The following is a 19,770-nucleotide window of genomic DNA, read 5'->3' on the forward strand; positions in this document are numbered from 1 at the left end:
ACGCCTTCTTTTCCTTGCAATATTTCATTTTTTCTTTTTTTGTAACGTGAACAAAAGACTAGTTTTTCTGGAGCAAATGTATACTTCATGACATTATTTTTGTAGTAGTTGAATGGTATGTTTGTCCTGAAAATGTATGCGACCGTCTCCTTGAAAAATCTAATTGTGACTTGACTTTGATTTAATACTAAATAATTCATACCTATTTGAGTTGAAAAACTAACGTTAACCTCTCGCTGCCAACACCACCATTGTATGTTGTTGTAGGATTGTTATCTTGAAGAATCATTTAATAATCAATCTTTCTTCAATATTTTTTTCAACAAAAGTGTTTCATTATTTCTTTGTTGGACTACGAATACATTTTTCTTAAAAAAAAGACTTTCCCCCCTCAAGCAAACATGTATTTTTTTTTAAAGCATGCAACATCTGTTCTTGCAGAATAGCAAGAATTTAATTTCAAATTTATCACGTTAAAATATTAAATGTATCACATTATATCGTGAAATTTACCACGTTATAACGTATTACTGAACTTCTTTTCGTGGTGTGGCAGACTTTTCCCTCGAAAGATTTTTTTTAAAAATACTCCCAGAAATGTTTTTTTTTTCCTCTCTCAAAAGAATGTAAGTACAAAACAGAAACACGTTTTTCTTTAAGGCATGTAGCTCCCAAAACATCGTCATTATTTTCCTTTCCTTCCCTTTCCCTCCTGTCTGTCCTCCAGCCAGCCAGCCTGCCACGCCCCTCCCCCTTCCCCTGCATGTGATTGGCTGACTCCTCTCCTCCCTGCCCTGCTCTCTTTCCTTCCTGCCAGACTCTCCTCATCCTTATCAAGTGAACCCACGGACCCCGGACGAGCATCCAAGCCCGGGAGGCGAGTGCCGCCGCCATCACCTTGATCTCCACCTCCTCCGGTGCAAAGTTGCGTGTTTTCCCCCAGCGCGAAGATGCGCATCGGAACGCCACCCGCACAGCTCCAGAAGCTCTCCTCCTAAGACTGCTTCAAATCCCACTTTTGGGATCTGGGAGCAAGGAACAAAGCATCATCTATGAGAGCTCCTCTTCCTCCCCCTCCTCTTCTTCTTCTTCGTCCTCGGTCTCCGTCTCCTCCTCCTCCTCTCGCCGCCGCCGCCGCTGCCGCACGCCGCCAGCATCTTCCTGGCTTGTGACTCGCCTTTCCCGGCTGGCTTGGGGGGTCTGCCGCCGCGGGGGGCAGCCGACGACCGCCGTGCAAGACGCCGCGCGCCGTACTCCGCGTGAAGAATGCCCAGCAGCCGCGCTTGGCCAAGCCGGCCGACCCGGGCCCGGCGGCGGGCGGGGGGACCACCGGAGGGGGCGGCCTCTACATGGAGCGCTCGCAGAGCCGCATCAGCCTGTCGGCGTCCTTCGAGGCGCTCGCCATCTACTTCCCCTGCATGAACTCCTTCGACGAGGACGATGGAGGTACGTGCGTGAGCCTGTCCGTTTTCACATCATTCCATTGAGCACGGGAAAGACATGGAGAAAAGAATTCTGCCAGAATTCTGTCCAATGTCGCTTTGTTTCTCTTATTTATAAACAACTCCAACGCTAAAACAGCCATGCTTGAGGTCTTATTTACAAAAAGTTATTGATGATTGAAAATTTGAGGCCGCAAAGATAAAGACAACACGCTTCATTTTTTTTTTTTGCCAGTCTTATGTAAATGTCATTAGAACAAAATTTCTTCAACATGTACGGGAAAAATCAACAATGATAACTACTTCAATTTTGTTGCTATAGAAGTCAGCAAACGATGGTGGCCTCCTCAAATGCACTACTTGCTTCACGCTTAAGACAGCTCAAGTGTGTAAACAGCTTCATGGCAACCATGTTAGTTGCACAATTTCCATGTGTTGACCTTCAAACTTGGCTGGCACCAGTGCATCGGTGACCTGAACCATGCATTAAAACCATTACAAACGTCTTTTTTTTCATTTACATTCATAATAACAGTAAAGACATGCAATTGTTCCAACACATTCGCAAATTCATGCAGACATCTCTCATAAATGTCATCATTTATTTTGCTTTCTGCTATCGTGTGAATTAAAAAAACTCATATAGAGCCCTGTATATTCATATATGTACACATGTGTTATGTTTTATGCTGCATGTGTACCATACATATTGTATGTTTATATATGTGTTATGTATACAGCATTTATGTAAAACGATCTGTCTAAAAATTATAGTGACGACCATGATATTAGAGCTTGTAAACGTCATTGACAGCAGAATTCAGTCACTGTTTTTTCTACTTTATGGGCTTTACAGTTTTCACAACAATTTTTTGGGAGCCTCTCACTGTTCCATTCAGAAGAGGAACCAATCTAATAAAAAAAATGTTTATATACTGCATTGCTATTCTTGGAGGATTGGGACTGGCCCGACCCCCAAATAGCCAAAATTCACATATAATTGACGGCTATTTAAATGCATTGGGAAAGGATTATAATAAAACCCTAAAAATTCTCTCCCCCAAAATAGTGATAAATGACGGTGGTGGTGGAGGTGATGGGTAAAAAAAAAAAACGTGCAGAGTGCATCCTTTGATGCTCACTGAGCACACCCACATATGCGCACACGCATACACAATATGCGTGATGATGTCATGTTTTTGGCTGTCGTCTGCCATCATTGGAGGTCATTGAATGGACGCCGTGTACTTTTTCTCGTCAGACGACCAGAAAACGTCTCCCGTGCACTACATCAAAACATGTGGTCACTTCTTCGAGCATTTAGCCTGTTGTCGGTGTATTTGTTGTCTGTGTTTTGTGTGTCTGTCTGTCTCGTTATCTCAAGGGAGAGAGAGATTGATAGATATCGGCTTTCAATGTTAATGTGTTCGGAAGAGTACGAATCGCCGAATGTGGCGCCACAGGGTACTCATTATCAACACGTGCTAACACGTTGATTCAACTGCGAGATTTTTTATCTTTCCTCCACAGATAACTGCTGTTTTGGTTAGCAGCAGCGTTCCGATGGGGCGTCGTAATTACCTGTCCATCGGAGGACTATTTGTCGCTAAAATCGTTGTCTAAAAACTTCTCTTTGAAACAATGCACGTCATTTGACGAGGTCTGACATATTGTTTATTTACGACCATCTTGTTTAAAAAATGTCCTTTGAGAGGACACACCTGATAAAACACACAACCCCCCCCCCCCAATGTGCTTCATCATCACTTCTCCTCTTCCTCTTCCTCCTCCCAGTGGAGCAGACCTCCTTTCCTGGCGCGCCATTTTTTACTCCTGACTGTTTTGGGTCGCCCCACTCCTGCTTTCGCCTCCCCCCCATCCATTCCCGCTCTTGTGCTCGTCGTCCTAAGTCACATGCTCAACGCCGGACCCCAAAGCAGCTTTGTTGCATCCATTTGTCTCAAAGAGAGAATGAAAGGAATGTTCTTTTCATTTATTTTTTTTTTTTTGCAATCTGCTGTATGTGCCGACCCAATTTATACACAACAACTCAATTTGCCACAATTCATTCTGTTCAAGTGGGCATCTGTGTGTATTCGAGTCAGGGTGTAAGGGTGTGTGTGTGTGGGGGTGTGCGTGTGCGTGCGTGTGTGTCCAAGTCAGACTGTGGGTGAGTCTGAGTTAATATGCGTGTAAAAGTGTGTAAAAGCCCGACTAGGACACTAGACTGCGTGTGCGTGTACGTGTGTGCGCGCGCGCGCGTGTGTGTGTGTGTATGAGCCAGTGTGAATCTTGAGTATGCCCGCGTGTGTTTTAATAGCAGTGTGTGTCAAAGTCAGAGTGAGTCTGACTTTGTGCATGCACGCGTGTGTGTGTGTGCGTGTGTGTGTGTGTCTGAACCATATGAAGGAGACACTCGTGTCCTAAAAACAAGGTCACATACACCTCTTCACTTCATGATGAGCCAGACTACACGCAGACGCACGCGCACACGCGTGCACGTGCGTACGCACAAAGTACACTTTGTGTGCGCCCATAATGTTGTCCGTGTATTGATTTTTGGCAGTCTATGATGTAGCAACAAGATGAAGTGTTGCCGTGTTATCGTTAACGGTTGTTTTAGTGTGTGCGTTTTTGTGTGTTTCCTGTGTGCGCGTTTTCCTTTTTCATCCGTTTTGTGTCAACTTTGACTGGAAATATGATTTACGACGGCATAAAAAGTGTTTTCAAGGTCAGCCAGTGAAATAAGATTTTAAAACACTCTAATATTCGGGGTGTGTGCGTGTGTGTTTGTATTTGAACGTACTTTTGTTCATGCGTGTATGCGTGTGTGTGTATCTTTGTATGTGTGTGCATGTCTGTATGACTATGTGTACATTGTTATTATTTCATACGTGTGTATGTGTGCATGTAGTGGACACAGATGGGCGTAAACTGAAGGGCGCCATCCAGCGGAGCACGGAGACGGGTCTGGCGGTGGAGATGCCGAGCCGGCCGCCGCGCCAGGCCAGCCACGAGTCCATTGAGGACAGCATGAACAGTTACGGCTCGGAGGGCAAGTGAGTACGCCCCCTTTGCAGCACTTTTTGCGGCAACAAAATGGCTAGGTGGAGAATTTTGCCGAATGCCACGCTGAAAAAAAGATATTGCGCAAAATGCCAGTTTTAATAGACGACGGGAAAGGGGTTGTGCTTGAGTAAGGGTGTTCCGTCGTTTCCTCCCACATTCTAAATGTATGCATCGAAATCAGGTGTGTGCAAACTACGGCCCGGGGGCCTCTTGGCTGTCGTTTGCCAAGTTGTGCCATTTTTTCTATTAACAAGAACCTGCGCAGGTGGCGTCCCGTCTCTCGTTACAGCTCTTGATCATGAAATTGAAAATCTGTATCGTTCAGTGGTGTATACGAAAGACACACGCAAATCGATTTCAGGTCTTTTATTATGGCTGCGATTTGTCTATTTTGCTGGACTTTTTTAGGAAAAGATTGTACACAGGCGGGGTCCCGCTTCCATTAGTCCAGCCTTATTTTTTTGGCACTGCTTTCAAATAGTGCATCGGCACGGTCCATCATCCTCATCATCATCATCATCATCCCAATCTCTCGAGAGGTAGTGTTCGCTGGAGGCTTATGACATTGTGGGCAAGTACACAAGTGTAGTACTACACACGCACACACAAACGCGTTGCCAACCTGGCTATGAAATCCTGCAGTTACATAAGAAGGAGGGGGGGTAAAATCTCACTGGGGGGGGGTGCAAAATCAGCAGAGGATGATTGCATCGCATGCACGCACACTCGCTCTGTTTCTGTTTCTATTTATGACTAAGGCGGTTTTGGCTCCAAAAGCGCAGCAAAACATCAAAGGCCCACAAGGGACACAGGTGGGCAGCACCCAAGGGAAGGCTGGCAGCTGATTGGCTAATGAGGGATGCCAGGAGCCAATGAAAGAGAATAAAGTAGGAAGCAATCGCAACTGAACCAAGTCAATTTCCCGCGTGGGTAAAACCAACTTGCTTGCTCGCAAACTATGTCAGAAACTAACATTTAATTATAATGAAAACTTTAACTCTTAAAAGAAATTTTGTCTTGACTTTTGCTCTCCAAAAACATCTTTTTTTTTTTTTTTTTTGCAAGTATATAATTATTTTCTCAGAGGAATGCAAGTTTGTTTCTTAGAAAAAAAAATTCTAGGGGTTTGACTATTTCTTTTAAACCCTTCTTTTTTCCCGCTAAAAACATTTTGTTGTTTGAATTGTTCAATATATGTTATTCTCTCATAAGATTTTTTCTTTAAATAAATATGTATTGTTTTAAAAAATATATATATATGTTCTGATAAAGTTTGATATTTTTAAACAAAAATATGGCGTTTTCTCCTATGAAAATTTGCTTATTTTTTCCCTTCAAAATATAAGAATATTTTCTCACAAACATAATTTCTTAAAAAAATAAAATAAAATCAAAGAAACATCTTTTTTTTCTCAGGGAAAAAAAGGTTTGCGAGGCTATGACTTTTTTTTTTTAAATCGTTAATATAATTTTTTTCCCCTCAAAGAAACATGCCATAAAATATTTTCCCATAGAAATAGGCCTCCCATCGTTTTTAAGTATTATTTTCTCAAAAAATTATATTCCTTTAAATGAAAACACCTTTTCATTTAAACTAAAATATGAACATTTCCTCAAATAAACAGTTTTCCGTCATTAAAAAAAAATATGAATACAGGCAATTGTAAACATTGTGATGGGTGGGGGGGGGGGCCTCCGCATCTCGCAAAATCTTTGCCATCAGGAACCCGCGCTAATAGAAAGAGTTCATTGTATCCTGACAACTTTGGCATCTACTGCCTTTTTGTTGTCAGAGCGCACTTTGCTGATTGCACAAACTGCTGCGAGCCTGCACAAACTGAAATATTCCGCTTCCCGATGCATTTTCATCACCTTTGTCATCAGTAAAAGTTTCTCGTGCGCTGTACCTCAATCCGACGTTAAACGCAAACCAAGTGCGCAATTGCGCCGTCATTCTGGAACGTTCCTGCGGCGGAGGAAGCCATGGCAGTGACGCACGCCGTCAGGGCGGTACGTCGTGATGCGGGGGGGGGGGACAACAAAGTGACGTTCCTCAGTTTGTTTGTTACGCGCCCGCCGCTCGTCTTTTGGCGGGAATGAGCGTGTGGGCGTGTCGTGACGGCCATCTTGGCCACGCTGTCTATTTCTTGTGGGTGGAGCTTGGCGGTGAAGTTTGATGACTCTTGAAAGCGCGTCATGGAATAGTGCCGCAAAAAATTTTTTAATCTGCAACATAAAATTTGGTGCATGTGTTTATCATGAGCAGGCCCACAAAAAAGTCTTTGGAAATCTTTTTTCTTTTTTTTTTTTTAACCCCGTTTAGGGTTAGATTGGCGGTTTTAATGGATCTTTATTTTTTGAGCGTGTAAGAATTAGCAGCCATATTACTACAGTAAATATGTTAAAAAAAAGAGCTTGGTCCTGTTTGCAAATCCATGATGGCGTGCACAGTTTTTGTTCTGCACATACCCATCAAGCCCTGCAGGCAAAAAACTGGATATGTCACATAATGTCATATTTGCAAAAAATAACCATGAAAAGTGAATCAAATATGACCTTGGATATGCTTGATAGTTTAATTTTATTTTTTTTTGTTCATGTCATTTTTCTCACGTAATCCCCCGCAGCAGCGTTGTAATCTAAAACTGTAATACCCACTCAGTCACACACTGGGCTAATGTTGATGATATATTCAGCACGCACATGCAAGCACACCCCCACCCCCCCCACACACACACACACATATGTTAACCAGCTCACTTGACAAATGTTAACTATTAAAATGAGTGTTGAATCGTCTTTCAAAAATTCTGCCCCCTGAAGCCAGTTTCACTTTGCATCATAAAATTTGGTTGGCATGCCTATCATGTGTGCAGAGTGGAAAAAAAAAAAGTGTGAACAGCCCATGTCCCAAAAGACACAGTGAGCATTTTATAGACATCTTGGCAATTCTTTGACTTCTTCAAACACCAACTTGGACGGGAGGTTTTAATAAAAATAAAAAAATAAAAAATAAATAAATAAAAATAAAAATAGATTTGAAGCGCCTTTCAGGACACTCAAGGATGCTGTGCAGAGAAAAATACAAAGTTAAAAAACAAATAGGGGTAAAAACAAACTTGATAAAATGGAATAAAGTGGACGAGGGATATATCATGAATTAGAGAGGTCCAATTGTGACCAAATATGACGCCCGTACACGAATCAGATGACGCTAAATTACAAAACAGTTCATTTTCGTCATTATCTGTTGTATGTCAAGTATGCCAGCATCGTTTGATGACTCTTCATTGTGTATCTTTCAATGCTTAAAAATTATTAAAGGACGTTTGCTTTGAAGTGGGCAGTCTTTTCCAGCGTTTTTTTTTAATCTTTTTGGAAGATTTCAATATTCACGTATATACGTATACTGTATGATGTGATTGGAGCTTGCTGGTGTTTTGCTACTAAATGAGCGCACTCGACAAATGTAAAATATTAAAAGCATAGCCTAAACGACTAATCTTGGCTAAGTGATTTTGTTGCTCTGAGACTGTAAATTATTCACTAACGACTGCCAAGATGCTCAGCACTTAATTAAAACGCCGGTCCGATTGCTGCTTCTTCCTTTTCCTCTGCCAGAATCCTCTCGTAAATATCCTGAAAACATTTGCCGACGTTGGGTGAAATATCTGACTTTGTCCTTTTTTTTTTAAATTTAAAAAAACTTTTTTTTTTTTTTTTTTTGCAGCCTCAACTACAGCGGCATGTGCCTGGCCTCTGATGCCCAGTTCAGCGACTTTCTGGACGGGATGGGACCAGCCCAGTTTGTCGGCCGACAGACGTTGGCCATGACATCTATGGGTGAGATGGACCTTTCGCATGTTCCATGTTAGCGCTTTGACTGGCACACACAAGAGGTGGAGGCATCGTTAATTTGCATTTCCTAATCTTAACCACCACCCCGAGACACTCCACAATTCTGTTGTCATGTACAGTAAACATGGTGGAGCCCACATTTTGATCCTAACCCTGACCCACTGACCCAAAGCCTAACCTGAAAGCTGCTTGTCACTCCCGCCATCAACACTAGAGGGCGTTTGTCCGATCCACACGGTGTGGCGCTAGTCGTGCAGCGTGAGGACATACTGTAAGTGGGTCACTTTACTCCCTGGCAGAGGCTTGGCGTCCTTGGCCGAGCAAACGGCGACAGAACCAGGTCCAGTCCAATATTATGTAACCACCACATGGTCCAGAATAACCAGCCTGGAGTGTGTCTGAAAGTGTAAATAAAGCCCAGGAGGCAAAAGTGCCCACTTAAGATATTGGTGTGTGAAAAAAAAAAGACTAAATAGAAGGATGGTGTTCGGGACCCGAACCAACGATATTAACCCTGACACCCCTCACACTTTAGATGTTATACTTTACACCTGATATATGTGTAATGTCAAATAATAGCAAATAGTTTAAAACAACAAAAATACAAAATGAAATTTCTTTTTAAATAATAAATAAATAATAGAAGGAAATACAACTTAGTGCTTCAAGACTGAGAACGCTGAAGAATCCTTTGTGGTGATACGGCATTAAACTGTTTTTCACCATTTCAGTTTTCCCGATTTCTTATTTTGGGCTGTGGGTCGCATGGTGACGAGTGACACGCTTTGAATTCTGGCATGAGTGGCCTCTTCCCCACGATGCAAAAACACGAACGCCTTCGTCGACACTCTCAAAAATGAATCTTCCCCATCAATAATCTGCCGGTGTGGCCGCTTTTGGAACGCTTCGTTGTCCGCTGTGAGCGCACGCATGGTATATGTGTGGACATAGCCGTTTAGGAGGGCCTCCATTCCGCGCCGTTAAAAAGCTCCATGGCGACCTGGTGGGATATATTCCACCAAGCAGGATGAAGTAGCATCCATTTTCCAGGTTGTAGTTGAGATATTTGGTTAACAGTTGACAGCGGGGTGTGTTTTCACTTTTCAGCAGACGCCCAAATTTTTTGAGAGCGGGGATAACGGCTTGATTCTTCATGATTTTGAAGCCTAACTTTAGATAGCGTACTGTAATTTTTGCGTCATTTATGTTGGGGTTGTTAACCTCACTCTTTTGTTCACTTCACAGAGTCTTGCAAACAGATCATGTTCTTATGACTATTTCAACATACTGACTGACGGATTGTAATGGATTCCATCTAGGTGATGTGGAGATCGGTCTCATGGAAAGGAATGGAGGTCTGGAGGTTGAAGTGGTCCAGGCAAGAGGACTCACCATGAAAATGGGCTCCAAGGGGCCTCCCGGTAATTCCCTGGACACAACACAGACAACGATAGCGGCCGCAGGTTGAATTGTGTAACAAGAAACTATTAAATCTGTGAGATTGCGTAATGCGGAATGCTGCCGTGTTGCATAAGAACAAAGCAGCCCAAGCCAAAAAGGATGAACGCCACCAAAAAAAATGAAAGGATAAAGGAACATGACCAAAAAAACAAAGCAGGACTGTACATATGGAATATAAATTAGCAGGAAATAAGAACTCAAATCAAAACACATTCACAGTAAATACCAGAAGAACAACAGAACAGCGACAATCTCATGTTGAGTCGAAAGCAAAAGAATAAAAATGTCTTCAAACGAGTTTTAAAAGTGGACAGAAAGGAGATGCTGCTCTTAGCATATTGTTTTCAACGTGTTTTTGTCGATTGAACTGTAATAAGAAAATTACAACATTAAAAGGACCAAATGCATACAATACACAGATACACACACACACAATGTAATGAAGCCCTTTTGACGTTGTGCTGTGTTGCTTGCCCGTCGTGCGTGTAGCGGCGTACATCAAAGTCTACCTGCTGGAGAACGGCGCCTGCGTGGCCAAAAAGAAAACTAAGTCCGCCAGGAAGTCTTTGGACCCTCTTTACAACCAAGTGCTGGTCTTCTCTGAGAGCCCTCAGGGGAAGGTGGTCCAGGTACGGCCAAAAACAAGTTCATGTGTATACTCACTTCACAAATTTCATATATTTAAATATTCAGATATTCATTTCACGTTTTGTTCAACTTTGCTGCCATGCTCCGCCCCCCCCCCTAGACCTGTCTACCAAATGTTATTGATATTGCTAAAATAAACTGGCTTCAGGGGCTGGATTTAAAAAAATAATGAAGACGAATAACAAAGACGGGACATGGTTTCATTTCTGTGTTTTGGTTCTTGTGGCTCCATGCAGCTGATTGTTTGGGGCAACTACGGGCGCATGGAGCGCAAATGCTTCATGGGGGTGGCCCGCATCCTATTGGAGGAGTTGGACCTGAGCAGCATGGTGATTGGCTGGTACAAGTTGTTCCCTACCTCGTCCATGGTGGAGCCCACCAGCGCGCCCCTCATGCGCCACTCATCACAGATGTCACTGGAGAGCGCAGTGGGGCCCTGCTGCGAACGCCCCTGAGACCCCCCTGACCCTCGCGGACACATTCGGGACAGGAGCCGTTGAATCCGCCAGACTTTGGACTCTTCAAACGTTCCAGTCCTCTCTTTTGGGACCACTCTGGTGAGGATCCTGCCTCTTGTTTGGACCAACTCGACGCTGCAGGCTCAGCATCCGTCAAACACCCTCGCACGTTGTCTCTTTCTTCCTCAGTGTTGTTGCTGTCTTTTTCTGTTAGCCCAAGCGTTCTCAAACATTTTGGGTTCAGGGGAGAACATTTTCCAAGGACCGTCGTCAACATACAAACACCAGTTAAATTTAACGACCGTATGCATGTAGGAATTCAAAAGTTTTCATGAAAAAGAAAGAAAGTTTTCAAGAAAAAATATTGTAGCGGTGCAACAATAAATTACAATTCACTAAAGCAACAAGCTAAAAATCTACAAAATAAATGTAGTTTTTTTTTTTTTTAAACTACAAAAGTAAAAAAAAAAAAAAGCTTATTTTATTCCTAAATGCTATTGAAATTTTGGGTTTTGGGATTTGTGTTTCTCCAAAATGAAGTTATAATATTAAAAAGCTTCAACGTTTCCTGAGGCAAGAATGTTCTACTTTAAAATGTAAATTTCAAAAGTACAAATGATAATTTTGGATTGGTTGGTTATATTCTCCCTCCAAAAATGTGCCTTTAGTTTAAAAAAAAAAAAGAGTCACTTTATTTCTGTAATAATGCACCGTGTGTTCTAAAAAAAAATATTTGAATGCAGGGACGTCGCACGTAAGTGAAGATACTCTCAATCGTATCGGCACATTGAATTGGCCCAAAGTTGTGAAAATTCCCAAAATGCCAGGCACCCCAGTTTGAGAGCCGTATTCGCTTTTTAATAGTGAGTCTATGTGAGCTGCTTGTTACCTGCACTTTATCGTGATCACAGCAATTGACATAGACATTTTGGACTTTTTTATTTTTTTTTTACCCCGTCACTATTCAAACCAGGAAGTATTTGAACGTACAGTTTGTATCGGACCAAGACTGACAATGTAGCAAAGCGCGAGCAACAACAATGTAAAACAGTCACAGGAATATTACACATGAAGAGAAGATAGCTAAAAGCAGAAACTATATGTATTTATAATATAAAAAAGTGCATTATTCAGTATAAGTGTATAATATATAAAACTACACAAATTCATTTACAAAAATCCCAAACTTTTCCAAAATAAAACAGGAAGTAACAAAGGTAAATGAAATAATTTGAAAATGCAATTGAAAATGTATTCATATTTTCAAAAGGAACTATATTGTTATCAATGAAGTAAAAGACAAGCAAATTAGAAAATTTACAAATGAATAAAAACAGGTGTACAATAGCACACATGATGGTGTTCATGACTAGATTTGTGGAGGTGTACACCAAACTTGGATGTAAAAATGAATGTATATACAGCAAAAATGTTTACAGATTTAAATTAAAAATGACCAAACCAAGATAAAAGTTAAAAAAAAAGAACAGATACATCATCATAAGTCATTTATATTACAAAGAAAAATCAATTTATGAAATGAAACTAATACATTAACAACAGTGGAAAAAAAATAAAACAGGAAGTGAAGAAAAGCACAAAAAAAAAACAACTAATAATTTAAAAAGTAAAACAAAACAATTTTACCATAGTCGTAATTTACAAAATTAAAAACAAAACAAAAGCAAGTTTGCTAAAGTCAGAGATGGCACTTTACCCTATTTTGCAAGTCGCGATCTGGGCACCCTTCCGTCATCGTCGCTCCATCCTTAAAAAAATAATCTGCCTCCGTCCACATTTGTCTTCATCCTTTTAAAGCACTACTGTCCTTACTTTTTACCAGTAGTCCGTCCTTAAAAAAAAAAAAATTGTCGTCCTCTGGCCTCCGTCCAAAAAGTGGTTGTCCGTCCGTGACGGAAGGATGGACCGTTCCATCTCTGGCAAAACTGTAAAACTAATTTAAAGAAAAACTGCTTTTCTTTGTAAGTATAAAGGAAACTTCCAGACGTAAAAATGAATGTAACAAAGAAAGCAAAAAAATAAATCTCAAAATCAAATGAAATGTTAGCTATGCTCATGACATCGACGGCGTGAAATGTGCACCAGAATATTCCTACCACTTTGTTTTGTTTTGTTTCTTGTCACGTTTTTTTAATCGTACACGTCATTAACTTGTTTTCATTTACATGAACCGTCGCTAACATGCCAACTTTGACCAGCAAGTGTCTTTCTTCACTTCATCGCATAGTAGCGTCACGAAAAAAGCCGCTGCGATGGCTTGGAACATTTTGTCACTTAGCCATTAGCTTCATGTTAGCTTCACATTATTGTAATGAGAGGAAGCAGGGGGTGAATTTTGGGCACTTTACAATTCTTCACGTGGTGTAAATATTTACAATTGTAAGCCAAAGGATTTAGCCAGGGGACACATGAATGCTAGCTCGTAGCATTAGCCGCTAGCATCTGCATGCCCTCTAATGCGCAGTTAGCACGGCGAGGCTAAGCTAAGGGACAAAACACAATGTAGCATATTTATTAGCAACGTTTTTTTTTTGTTTTTTTTAAATCCCCCTTTATGATTCAAACAAGCAAAAGCTTGTAATCTGTCCAAGGATTTGATTTTAGGATTTTTTTTCCAAATTCGGTTTTGACCTCAGGTTTTCCAGTAGCAGCACTGCAGGGAAATAATTCGTATTATTTAATTTTATGACATTTGTACACAAAACATCATAAGCTACATTGTGAGAAGCAATAAAATCCCAAAGCCACTCTCATGGAGGGAGTTTTTGAAAGCGATTTAACGGCCGCCCCCCATGCTAACATGCTAGCCTGTAGCCTGGATTATCGTCATGCTATTAGAATATGGAATCACTGCTTTTTTTTTAAACAATGCAAAAAAACAAGTTAAAAGAAATGAAAAAAAATACAAGAGGTGTAGATGCTATTCTATAAATATTTAATATATTTAATAAAATACCTAAAGAATTTTTGTCGGGTTTTTTGTGCCAAAACATTTTCTGAGAATCCCGTTTACAAACAATTTAATATACTTTCTAATTATTATTATTACTGCAAAATCACCCAATTGTTTACCTGTTGGTAGCTGGTGTAGTGACAACAGAAAACAACTGTTTTAAAATCATAACAAGAAAAATATTTCATGACAATAATCGTAATCGTTACCTCGGCCAAGCATAATGGGGCATGTCAACTTCCCGTTTTTATGATGTCTTCTATTTTTTTTTTTCCTAAAAGGGCAAAAACTTAAAAAGTTCACATGAATGTCAAAGTTGCGGCCTTGGCAGAGATCTGCGCCGCCGGGCTTTGTTTATAGTGCTTACACGCACGACGGACATGTCGCCTCTGAGGACTAACATCAATGAAAAAGTGAAAAAATATTTAGAAAAAAAGCATCATATTTATTGATTATATGAATAATTCAGAACAAAAGTTATTTTCTTCCAACTTGTTTATGATTGTTTGGATGCACATGACCACATTTTGTGACTTGGATTAAATAAAGTACGATGAATTAAAAAAAAAAAATTATATGAATTTCTTTTTTATTTCAATTGTATTTCCAACTGTACAATCCACACCCTTTTCCGAACTTGATAATTGTACACCACAACAGTTGAATCAACCATTAAGCAAAAAGTCATTTCGGGAGGAATTTCTCCAAATTCTCGACCAAAATTGACAACGATGATCCGGTACGGTGTTGTGGTGTCCACCTCCCCCACCACGTGGCTCCCCGTCCGATATCACGCCTCCCCGTCAGTCCCTCACAGTGATGACCACATGGTCGTCTTGTCCTTGCCACAACATCTCGCCTTCAAAGTCAAGCATCTTGTGCTTGCGGCAGCGCAGCAGAATGCCGACCACCTTATCCGAGATCTTCACGTAGCGGTCAAAGAGCCGCCCAAAGGTGACCGCGCAACGGCCCTCGCCGTCCTGGAAGCCCATGTCCCGGATGATCCACACCATCTCTTCCATCTCCCTGTGGATATGCTTATGCGCACGGTCGCCCCGCTCAGCCGTCTTGGAGCCATCCTTGGGGCGACCGTAGCCGCTGTCGCCCTTGCGCAGACGCTGGCTCATGGCGTAGTTGTAGTCAAAGTCCTCGCTGAAGGGATTGAGTTTCTGGCCCTCCGTATGCTCCTCGGACCACTGCTGCCAGCGACTCTTAATGTCACCCATGGTGGAGATCTTAATCTGAAGGGGAGAGAACATGATCAGCAACATAAAGAAAACAGATGTCCAGATCATCAAAGTCTTGCCATAATTTGACTTTCGCAAGACCTCTCGTGTCTACCACTTTAGGAAGTGCGCGGGTCGGCATTTTGGCTGTTTCTGGAATCCACAGATTCAAATCAAAGAAACTCTGGAAGGCAAGGATCTATCTATCCCTACATTTCCAGGTGTGAGATTTAAAACGGTACCACTCATGTTCTCTTATAACATTGGAAAAAATAATAAAATAAATGTCAATCACATTTGGATTTTCGCTATTAGCGAGCTAGCCCTGTCAGGGGTTTGCGTTATTATTTTAAGTTGTAATATCACCATTCACCAATAGATGGCAGACATCACGAAGTTGTTCTGTCAGCGGATTTCATACGTCATTTACGTTAAGTTAGTTTACTGTTCTGCAGTTTTGCATGAGAGCCTTTTGGACTTGGGAAAAAAAAAGAGATTACATGTGGTTATTTTGTGATTGAAGGAGTGAGCCTTCCAATGTAAGCAACCGCATCCTTCAGATGCTGGGAATTATCTAAGCAAATAATTTCTATGTGTTTTTGGGCCGTCCTTTGATTGAAAGTGTTGCGTAAAACTTTTGAATGGAAGGTCATATAAAGATGAATTGAACTTCGACCGTAACATTTTTAGGCATGAACTAAGTTTGTTCTATAAGAAAAGTGGCTTGCGTTGTTTACTGTTCGTAATGTTGTAATTGAAAGTGAACGTTTTTCATTTGTGTGTCATCTCTTTTTTTTTTCCCAAGATCCTCTTTCAACCAGATGTCAGCTGTCACTCAAAGTTGTCTTCACGTTCCGCCTGTTTTTACCTCCGGCTGCACCTGAAGGTCACGCTCGAGAACATGTTGTCCTCCAGCTTCATTTACGTTTCGCTGTTGCTGCTTGTGTGTGTTTTTTTTTTTAATGGCTGGTTGAGGCTGTGAAGGGGCCAGTAGGCAGCTTGGTTTGCCTTTTATAGGACAACACAATTCGCCTGCCTGCGTGGAGTTGGGTTTCTCCAAGAGACGTCAGAGTGACGGTGGTGTTTTGTGGAGGAATGTTGACGCCCTTTGGAGGAAACTTGCGCACACTAACAATCTTATTACATATAAGTGGGGTAATTGTTTAAAATCCGAACAAATCAGAAGACAACAGTCATGCTACGAGGTCATGCTATAAATTTGCCGTACATGAAATCGTTACGTTATGTTGTTGTCCCCCTACAAAGTCAAGCTATAATTTTACGTTATGTCACCTTATATTGTAACCACTTTATGGTATGATGTCATACTGCCATAACCGCCTCTACAACATAACCACTATGATCTGATGGCTACAACGTCATGCTACTTCCCATGACGACGTCACGCTACAACGTTACACTGACGCAATCCTCCAATGTAACACAGCGTCACGGCACGCGAGGTTGTGCCATGATGTCATCCAATGACATCACGTAACAACACGCTACGACAATGAAGATTCACAATACCTTGCCACTATGCAACACTATGAAATAAAGCGACACTACGACATACGGCTACGTTGTAACTGTATGACAGCATTTCGATGTAACACTACAACCAAACGTTACAATATTAATTATGCAATGTAATGTTACAATGTAACAATACAATGTAGCGCGATAACGTAGTGCTACAACGCTACGAGGTAACACTACAAGCTAACACTACACCGTAACGCTACACTGTAACGCTACAACGTAACAACACAACTAAATGCTGCAATGTAACACTGCAACGCAATGCTACAATGTAATATTACAATGTAACAACAAAACATAATGCTACAACTTAGCGCTACAAAATATTGCGACAAAATAGCGCTTGACCGTCACGCTACAATGTAATGCTACAACGTGCTACAGCTACAGGCTGCGCCACAACACTATGCTGTCAGGCCATACAACACCACAAGTGTCTACTTCATCTACTTCATCTACCTTTGGCCTGCAGCTGACTTTTTGGTATTTGACATCCATCATTTCCGTCTTGGCGTCTGCGCTTTCTCCGGGCAACACCTCATCCCCTAAGCCGCTGTCCTCCGTGTCCAGGCTGCTGCTGCTAGAGCTCAACTTCCTGTCCTGTAGCATCAACTTCCTGTCATGGATGATGCCGCCACCACCACCTGCGTCTCCGTGCAGTGCCCTCATGTGGCGCCGCCGCGTGGGAGACTCGTTACCCAGGAAAGGTTTACTTTCCTCGGGACCCGACTCCATCTTCCCTCGGATGGCATTGACCAGATCCGCGCCGCACTCGCTGAGTTTGGGTTGAACAGTTTTAGAGATGGAAACACTCCGAATAGGATTGGCATCAGTAGAGTCCATTTCCTTCGGTTTGGCAACTTTGCCAACATGGCGGCGCTCTGTTTTGTCCTCCTGGTCCACAGAGCAGGGCATCCACCCCGTGGGAGCTGCGTCTTGCTTGTCAGCATGCTCGTTGGCCCAACCCTGCCAACTCTTGGCCAGGCCGGCCACCATGGCAGCGCATCGGATTTTCCTCACGGCGCGTTTAAACGCGGGGGGCTCCCTTTGGGGGTCACACATCCTTCCAGGAGGGACGCCGTCCAAGCCCACTTGGTCCCGATCGAAGAGATGTGGCTGAGGATGTGGCAAATCTGCCGCTAAGGCCTGATGATCCTTTCGGGTCAGCTCCCTGATCTTCCTGGGAATGGCGGCAAGCCTTCCGGCTCGTCGCTCGCTCACTTGGTCAGTGGGTGAGACGCCCACTCAGGAGCCCTTTAAATAGAAGCACGGGGTGGCGGTGGCGGGGTTTGAGGTGTGGGTGCATGTGAGACGTGAAATCTGGTCTCTGTACATTAACACACACATACGCGTAACACTCACACACACTCATTCTCAAAAACACCACACACACTCATACACAACGACAGCACAAACATTCGCATCAAATTCATGCACACAAAAACAACGAATACACGCACATACGTGGACTTTTGTCCAAGGAATACACACAATAAATACACAAAATCAAACATTCTATGCACGCACATGTAATGTGAGTCGCATTCCACACAAAAACACACGCACACACACGCGCATGAGTCGGTGCTGGAATTTGTCTCAGTGGGATCCAGTCGACAGGTGGGAGCTATTTTTAGCTCCTCTGTGATCTCACACGCCAATTTACAAATTGTGGTCATTTGCGTGCATGTGTGTGCACATTTTCAGTTATGTATGTGGATATTAGTGGAGTGTGGGTAACGTGTCTTTGTGTTTGTGTGTGCGTGTGTGTGACGTGTGATTTTTGTGTTGTTTGTGAGCGTGTGAGCGCAAGTCTTCGTGTTCACGCGCGCGCGCGCGTGTGTGCGCGCGTATGTGACTTTTTCATTTGCACTGTATGCGACGTGTACATATCGTTGAGTGTACGACTGTAACTATCAGCGTACGTTGACGATATGATTGGTAAATTAAGGCTCATGCATTCTATTTGGCTGCATGAGAATATGTTTTTTATATAGTGTGTATGAGCACATGTAAAATAATGACTTGATCTTGCATCATGCTTGTAGTTCACGAAATAACTTCATTGATGGAATAAAATTAAAAAACAAAAATGTGTAAAAAAAAAAAAATCCAAAACTATCTTACATTTATAAAACGAACTAAAACTACCTGGTTGTCAGCCAATCACAGATAAATATTCACACTCACGATCACATTTAGGGACAATTCAATTAACCTACCAAGCAGTTTTTGTAACCGGAGAAATATCACGCAGGTAGGCCGCATGCGGGAATTGAACCTCAGACCTCCGCAACGTGAAGCAGATGTGCTATGCTAACCGGTCGACCACCTATCGTAAAACTAATAAAAACTAAACTAAAACGAAACATTAAAAATTAGGAATAAAACCAACAAACTGAAAAAAATGATTAAAAGTAACCACATTTTACCTTTTTTTTTTTAAATTAATTTAAGATTTTTCTGAAAAATGCAAATGTATCTTACTAAATGATTCTCCTAAGAGTCAGACTTTATTTTATTGTTGTTGTATAATTGTGTTGGCTCGTGTGTGTGCGAGTGTGTCTGCGCGCGCGAGAGACAGTTTCAGCTTCAAACGCATCCTCAGAATTTGTGCTCCGATTCAAATATCCAACTGGGCCTAAGCCAGCTCCTCTTTCCATCATATGCTTGTGTGTGTGTGTGTTACTTCCCAGTCTGTTGCCAGTCTGCTTTGCACATGCACGTTCTCTCCCCCCCTCGGCGTGCACCCCAAAATAGACACCAACAAGAACTGCATGTGCATGTTGACTATTTTAGTGTGAAGTATTCGTAATGTGACAAATATTGAGGGGACACTAAAGAACAACAACTGTTTTCTTTTTCGGTCTTTTGTGTCATGCAAAGCCATCACATGTTCGCGATCGCTCTCCAGTTCTTTTCAAGCTTTTTGTCATTTTGTGCTTTTTTTGACGGCTTTTGCATGGCACAAAGATGAGTGTCTGTGATTCTTTTTCAGGCTTCCTTTGTGTGTAAATTTTTATTTCATTTTCAGCCTTTTGGTGTAGCACATCACTATCAAATTACATGTTGTTCTTTTTCAGGCTTTGGCG

General features: G+C 42.0%; 2 protein-coding genes across 2 annotated transcripts; one reads left to right on the top strand and one right to left on the bottom strand.

The window, feature by feature from the left end:
- The first annotated feature begins 828 nt into the window (after positions 1-828).
- On the top strand, positions 829-11,240 carry rims4 (regulating synaptic membrane exocytosis 4). The gene is made up of 6 exons (XM_088308981.1): positions 829-1,446; positions 4,357-4,501; positions 8,242-8,354; positions 9,689-9,790; positions 10,320-10,459; positions 10,715-11,240. Exons 1-6 carry the CDS (start codon positions 1,350-1,352, stop codon positions 10,931-10,933), a joined length of 816 nt encoding a protein of 271 aa, XP_088165107.1. The 5' UTR covers positions 829-1,349; the 3' UTR covers positions 10,934-11,240.
- A 2,945-nt stretch (positions 11,241-14,185) lies between these two features.
- Positions 14,186-17,889, bottom strand: abraa (actin binding Rho activating protein a). Its single transcript, XM_088310070.1, has 2 exons — positions 17,138-17,889; positions 14,186-15,151 (listed from the first exon to the last, which is right to left on the bottom strand). The coding sequence occupies exons 1-2, from the start codon at positions 17,738-17,740 to the stop codon at positions 14,714-14,716; spliced, it is 1,041 nt and encodes a 346-aa protein (XP_088166196.1). The 5' UTR covers positions 17,741-17,889; the 3' UTR covers positions 14,186-14,713.
- Between the last annotated feature and the right edge of the window lie 1,881 nt (positions 17,890-19,770).

Source organism: Idiotropiscis lumnitzeri, chromosome 11 (genome assembly GCF_059441095.1).
Source record: "Idiotropiscis lumnitzeri isolate Australia: NSW breed Sydney's pygmy pipehorse chromosome 11, RoL_Ilum_1.0, whole genome shotgun sequence".
NCBI lineage: Eukaryota > Metazoa > Chordata > Actinopteri > Syngnathiformes > Syngnathidae > Idiotropiscis > Idiotropiscis lumnitzeri.